Source organism: Neomonachus schauinslandi, unplaced genomic scaffold, assembly GCF_002201575.2.
Source record: "Neomonachus schauinslandi unplaced genomic scaffold, ASM220157v2 HiC_scaffold_1866, whole genome shotgun sequence".
NCBI classification, from domain to species: domain Eukaryota; kingdom Metazoa; phylum Chordata; class Mammalia; order Carnivora; family Phocidae; genus Neomonachus; species Neomonachus schauinslandi.
Window position 1 is genome coordinate 1 of NW_025410556.1, and position 6,976 is coordinate 6,976.

A 6,976-nucleotide genomic window follows, 5' to 3' on the forward strand; every position below is an offset into this window, starting at 1 on the left:
TTTTTCGGAGTCGGTCCCCGCCTGTGGTCTCCCGGCCCTCGGGCCTTCAGACGCCGCCTGCCGCGTTGTCTCCTTGCTCCACGCCGTCCCTGGGCACCGCTCCCACCCGCGCCGTGGGAGTCCAGGGAGATGGGCGTGTGCGCCTCGCGCCGCAGCCTGGCCCGGCTCGGCCCATAGAGGCGCGGAGTCTCTCCCTGGCCCTGGGATTGCGCAGACCCCGCCGCCCTGCTGAGATCCCCCCGTGCAGCCCCGCATACAGTGAGAGGACCGATGCCCGGGAACGGCACCCTCCTCGGTGCGGGCTTTCGGGCGGAAGATCGCGGGGAGTCACGGAGCAGGTCCCCTCCCCGCCGCGAGGATGGGGGGCCTTGTGGAAGCCGTGCCTGCAGAAGGAAGGCCCGGACAGCGGCCGACGAGGGAGAGAGGGGGAGCAGGAGACAGAGAACGGCGGAGGAAAGATCCGTGAGACGGTCCGTAAAGAGACGGCAAGATAGAGGATGCGGGAGGGACCTGCCAGTGAGGCCGTAAGAGCGGAAGACAGTAACTCAGGAAAGTCGCAAGCGGAGAAAAGAAAAGAGCGAAATGTGGACAAAGGGAGGCGCTCCAGAAGAAGGGGAGCGGAACAGTCGGGGCCCCTGGTTATCAGAAGTGGGGCAACAAGGGCGAGGTACTTTGCGCAGGCAGCGGGGAGAAAATGGTTGTGAGCCTGCGATTGGTAGGGATGACAGCCCAGAGAGACACAGCGGTGCGAGAGCTTAGCCAGAGGGGGCGCCAGTGAGTCGGGGCAGAGGGAACGGAACTGGGAGAGCCCAGGACACAGATGGGGGTGGGGCGGAGAGAGAGGCCGAAATTCACGGAGATCGGAGCAGTCGGAAAGCTTGGGCTGAAAGAGTAAGGGAAGGTGAAATAGGTCTCAGGAGTTCCCCGGAAAGTGTAGGTGTAAGGAAAGGAAGAGAGAAAAGGGGAGTAAGCAAGGGAGACAGGGGAATCACAGGAAAGGAGAAACAGTGGAGAGAATCAGGAGAGAGAAAGACACGAACAGATTAATAGAAATCCTCCGGAGGGAGAAAGAAGGGGAACGCAGATCTGGGTGAGTGGTGGTTAATGAGACATGAGTGATTCAGTTGTGATACAGTGACCTGTGTCTCCATAATGTATTTAACTTTAAATTTGCTTGTTTGAGTTGAACAGATGAGAAAGAGAATTACTGTTTATAAGGCTCGTGCATTTTATAATTATTTGCATCATAAAATAGCTTTTAAAAATTAAACATAGAATTACCATATAATCCACCAAATTTACTTCTGTATATATTCACAAAGAAGTTGAAAACAGGGACCAGAACACGTATTTGTACTCTATGTTCATAGCATTACTCACAATAATGAAAAGATACAAAAAAAAAGGGGGGGGGCGCCTGGGTGGCTCAGTTGGTTAAACGACTGCCTTCGGCTCAGGTCATGATCCTGGAGTCCTGGGATCCAGTCCCACATTGGGCTCCTTGCTCGGCAGGGAGTCTGCTTCTCCCTCTGACCCTCCCCACGCTCATGCTCTTTCTATCTCATTCTCTCTCTCAAATAAATAAATGGAATCTTTAAAAAAAAAAAAAAAGAAAAAGAAGAAAAGATACAAAGAGCTCTTCTATGCAGAACGCTGAAAATTTGTCTGTACTCTGCAGTTGGGCTTGAATTTGACTCTTGACCGTCAGACTTTGATCTACCATTCCATTCCCCTTGTCAGAGGCAGTAATGCCCTCCAATTTTCTAAATCTACTGGGTAATTGACTTTTTTCATCTGATCAGCAAAATGTTGAACAGTGAACACTCCTTCCTTTGAAGACATTTTTTTTTTATGGCTTTCCGGACATTACAGTATTGACATATCTTACCTATCATCTGTGTGTGTGTGTTTCAGTTTTCTCCTCTCCACCTTGTTAACTTCAGTTTCCTCTGCATATTTGTCCTCAACACTCTGATTGGAGGAGTACCCCATTGGCTAGTCTTGGACTTCTTCTCTGTCTACACTTGGTGACTTTCTATATCACCGTATCTCAGGGTTTAAACACCCCGAGGTCTCCTAGGTTCACACTCCATCTCAGACCTCTGCCCTAGACACCAAATTGTGTTCTAAGCTGTCTACTCTACATCTCTGCTGGGACATCTAACAGGCATCTCCACCTTGGTGTCCAAACATGACCACCTGAACTCCCCCAATTGTGTTCCCTCCAGTCCTCCACCTCCCAGTTAAGAGGAGTGCCATCCTTCCTGGGGCATAGGTGACCATCTTGGCATGTTTTCAAAATACACAGTATACTGTTTGTGTGTGTTTTCACTTATGATAGAATTTTTAAAAAAGACTTTAATCTGGGTGAAAGACTACAGGGCTTCCAAAATTCACTTGAGATGGAGGAGAACATTGCCTGAAGACCATGGCTGGACATTCCTGATCTATTTCTGTGACCTGATCCCCTGCTTGTCTCCTCCTCCCTCACTGGGATTGAGGCCCACAGATGTCTTTGCTGTTCTTGAGGCCAGGGTCAGCACTGCCCCAGGGCTTTCCCAAGGGTGGTCCCTCTGTCTAGAATTCTCTGACTCTTCAAATGCAGGTGGTGCACTAGGTATTTGTTGTGATATCACCTTCTCGTGGGGCCATCTCTGATGGCCCACTGGGACACTGCCATGTCCCATTCCAGCCTCACACGAGCGTCCCACTCTGGCGTGTAATGCCTGCTCTGCATGGGTCTCTCTGCTCCTTGCTCTTCCACTGTCTGGATACAGGGGACAGGGCCCTAGGAGGGAGCAGAGCCACAGGTGGGTGGGGTGCTGGGCTGGTCTCCTCTGGTGCTCCACCCTGACTTCCCATGGGATTGTGACGCATTTTGCACATTCCTCCTGTGCCCAGTCCCCAGAGATTTCTCTTCTTGTGTTTGGGGTTATGGGGCTCAGCCTCAGTGGTGTTGAAAGTGCCCCCGCTGATTCTAATCTATATCCAGCATTGAGCACCAGGACTCCAGCTCATCCATTAATGAGAACTAAAAGCAGCCCCTGATCTCGAGAGAGGTGAGGGGGGTTGCTCTCTACATGGAGTGTTATCAGGGCGGGTCTGTGACTTTAAAGGGAGGGTTAGTGCAGCCCAGATCCCCACTGCTGCAGCTCATGTGTGTGCTTCGCCAGGAGGGGAGTGAGTTCTGCAGGAAGAGGTCACAGCACTCACTTGCTGGTCTCCATGTAGCAGTACACTGTCCCTGAATCCCTCCTGTGGCAGTGGGCAGCAGAGTGGGGGGGGGGCGGCGGGGGGGATCTTCCTGTGTGTGTGGTTGTGGTACAGGAAGGTGTATGTTGACCAAGTTCTAAACAGCATATATTTGACACTCAGGATTGACGTCTCAAGACCCATCTTGCCTGGCAGAGAAGCCCAGAGGAGGGAGAGGAGGAAAGCCCAGAGAGTCAGGAATGACTCATTCTCAGGTAAAGTCATATCTCAGTTCCTTGTTCTGTCATCTTGTGTCCTCACCTCCACGTGGCTGGGCTTCTCACACTCTGAAGTGTCCCTCCTGACATGTTTGCTCATGCTCACCCCAGGACCTGCCCTCAGCCCCTCTGTCTGCCTGCAGATTGCAGCTCATACACTTCCATGTATCAATTTAATGGAGATCAAAAGTACTTGTTTCTAGTTTTAAAAAAATCTTGCAGGGGGTGCATGGCTTGTTTGGTGGGTAGATCATGAGACTCTTGATCTGGAAATCATGAGTTTGAGCCCCATGTTGGTAGAGATTACTTTAAAAAAAAAATTGTGTTTAGGGGCGTCTGCCTTTGGCTCAGGTCATGAGCCTGGAGTCCCAGGATCGAACCCCGCATTGGGCTCCCTGCTCAGCAGGGAGTCTGCTTCTCCTTCTGCCCCTCACCCTGCTCATGTTCTCTCTCACTCTCTCTGTCTCTTTCTCAAATAAATAAAATACTTTTTAAAAAAATTGTGTTTACAGGTTGTTTTTTGTAAGCAGACTAAGTAGAATAACACTGACAGTTTTATTTACATCTAATACAATTTGCACATGTTCTTGTACCAGAAATGCACACGAGTAAAAAATGATAGATAATAAAGATGTATGTAAAAATAGATGTCATTTAAGGACGCCTGGGTGGCTCAGTCGGTTAAGCGTCTGCCTTCGGCTCAGGTCATCATCCCAGAGTCCTGGGATCGAGTCCCACATCGGGCTCCTTGCTCAGTGGGAGGCCTGCTTCTCCCTCTCCCCCTGCTTGTGTTCCCTCTCTCACTGTGTCTCTATCAAATAAATAAATAAAATCTTAAAAAAAAAAGATGTCATTTAGAAACTGGTGTTTTGATTTCAGTTATTTTCAATGTATGTGTTTTCTGTCCACACGTGTGTGTGAACACTAGCCCATGGTGTGTAAAAAAGACGACATTTCATAAATAACTTTTATTTATTTTAACATTGGAAGTACGTCTGACATTTTCCATGGCCTTAAATTTATTTCTACACCATCATGGAAATGAGATAATAGCAGTAGGAATATGGTGTATGTGCATGTGTGTGTGCATGCATATATATTGACCTTTTATCCAGGCTTATGTTTCAGCCTTGAACTTGTTTCAGGTTTTCTTCATTAGCAAACCCTCTGTCACCACACGTTTATTGTTGCATGCATTACTTCACTGTGTGGCACTGTGAGTTCCATCCTAAAGCCTGACCACTTGGTTCAGGTGCAGGCTCTGCCATTTATATCTGTTTGACCAGAGGCATGTTCATTAGAGTGTGTGTGACAGAGTTGGGTCCTGTGTAAGATGGGAACAAATACTAATTTAATTGGATGCAATGTCCTTATACAGGTTAACACTTGTAAAGCATTAGAGTAATGCTTACCGTACGGGAAGTGTTCAGAACTTCAGATGGTTTTATTATTATGAGATTCCCATTTTGCAGTGTACACCTTTCATTAACACTACTATAGACTTTGTCAACCCTGAAGACACTGCTCATGCAGAAATTTGCTGTCATTTGGTGCGTACAACATACTATCTAGAACTTGCATATAGTTTACCATTTGTAGATGTTTTTGCATTTGTGTATTTTATCTGGCACGATACTGTAAAATCCTCAGTTTAGCTGAAGGAAATCCTGTGATGGAAAAGTGTAACAAATCCAAATCAGGGATATAGGACTTGCTCAAAATGATCTTTTGTGGACCTATTGAAGCCCTCATTTCTATTTGACCCTTACACCTCTCTCCTCCTCTCATTTTTGTGAAATAAGTAGTTCCCTAATGGCCTCTTGGTGAAATGTGCTTTCATTTCAGGAACTGTTGACCTTCAGGGATGTGGCCATAGAATTCTCTCAGGAGGAGTGGGAGTGCCTGAACCCTGCTCAGAGGGCCTTGTACAGGGACGTGATGGTGGAGAACTACAGGAACCTGGTCTTCCTGGGTGAGGATTAGTTTCCCTACAGAGGTTGGGTACTGCTCTGGTGTATCTTTGTGTTTTTCTTGGGGATTTCTTGGGAGCCCCTTTCCTGCTTGACTGAAATTGAAGCCCTGCTGATTCAGAAATGAAAAGCTTCCCAATGTGGTATCTGGATTTTAAACGCAGATGATCATGCAGGTAGTGGTGGTGCTAGAAGGAACAAGACCTTATGTCAAAACTTTAAAATACCACGTTCCCTGGTTTTACACCTGTAATTTTGATTTGGTCGTTGTGGGAAGAGAGCTGGATATCTGTATATGTCAAACATTTAAGCATTTGGAAGGGTGTCACTGAACAAATTTGTGAAATGCTATTCTAGACCTGCCTGTAATGAATGTCCTTGGTCTCAGCTTGACAGAGGGCTGGGAAAACCCCAGGACATCATCTGCTGTTTTCCATATCAGCAGGATTCTCTTTCTGAGCTGAATATTATCTCCACTGTGGAGAGTGCTTGCTCTGAAATGCTAAGAGTGGGGTAAAACAAGCAACAAAACCCAGGTGGGTGGGAAGGCGTGAAAGATGTTAACACAAGTAAGGGGCAGATGGCAGAGAGAAAGTGACTTCCTGAAATGTCATTTGGGACATTCTCCCCCAGATAGGAGAGGTGGTTGGAAAAGAAGAGTTGATTTCTCATGGGCTCTCAAAGGAACTCATTGTTCTCCCCCTCCTTCACTCTCTTCTTTGTATGTGTGTGTTTCCTGCCCTCCTCGGTGGTTCTGCTGCTCTTGTAGCGACAAGGGCAGTATTTAACATGACCCAGACATGCTGTTCTCTGCCCCCCCTAGGGCCCTTTACTGGTTCAACCTTGGGGAGCACATGAAGGGCTCTTTGTAAGGGGTATTCTTCCTTCCTTAGCCTCTCCTTCCCTACTCAGTCCACACAGATCTGATCTGAAGCTCCCCTTCGTCCTGACTGCAGGCCTTCTCCAGCTTGCATCCCATTTCATGTGCTGAGTGACCTGTCATGATGGGAACATCGGCTGCTCTTTTGCATCTGGGACTCCAGGCAGGAGCATGGGCTGTCTCAGGCCCTCTGCCTATTCCGTGCCTCTACCATATCCTCGTTTCCACTTTCGCCCTTCAGGAGCATGTGTACTGGGAATAGAAGGGTGTTTTGAGATTGCTATTCAGCAGTGCTGTATAGAGAGAGGGTGGGGAAAACCTTTGATTCCCAGTCTTTCAAGGGGACTGTATCTCAGGCTTTGGGCCCTCAGCCTGGAGTCCGTAGGCAGACCCTAGGCCTGTTTGAACATCCCACAACATCAGACCCCCTTCCTTAATTTCCTGCCTTTGTCTCCCTCTTGTAGCTCCTCCTTAGTCTGGGAGTGTGGGAAACCCTTGGCTGTCCCTGATTTCCTGGTCTCCTAAGTTTGTATGGTGTTGCCTGTGAAATTTTCTTGGTTCTGAAATACAGTTCCTCAGCGTCTGAAATTTTATCCTCATATTTTGGACAACTGGGCACTGTGGTGAACTCTGCCAGGAGGAATTTTACTGGGTAA

General features: G+C 48.1%; 1 protein-coding gene across 1 annotated transcript; it reads left to right on the forward strand.

The window, feature by feature from the left end:
- Window positions 1-5,315: 5,315 nt before the first annotated feature.
- LOC110573707 (zinc finger protein 695-like) lies at window positions 5,316-5,453 on the forward strand (the record flags this gene model as incomplete). The annotated part of the gene is made up of 1 exon (XM_044912407.1): window positions 5,316-5,453. A coding segment is annotated over one exon (138 nt), but the record flags the coding sequence as incomplete, so codon positions are not given.
- Between the last annotated feature and the right edge of the window lie 1,523 nt (window positions 5,454-6,976).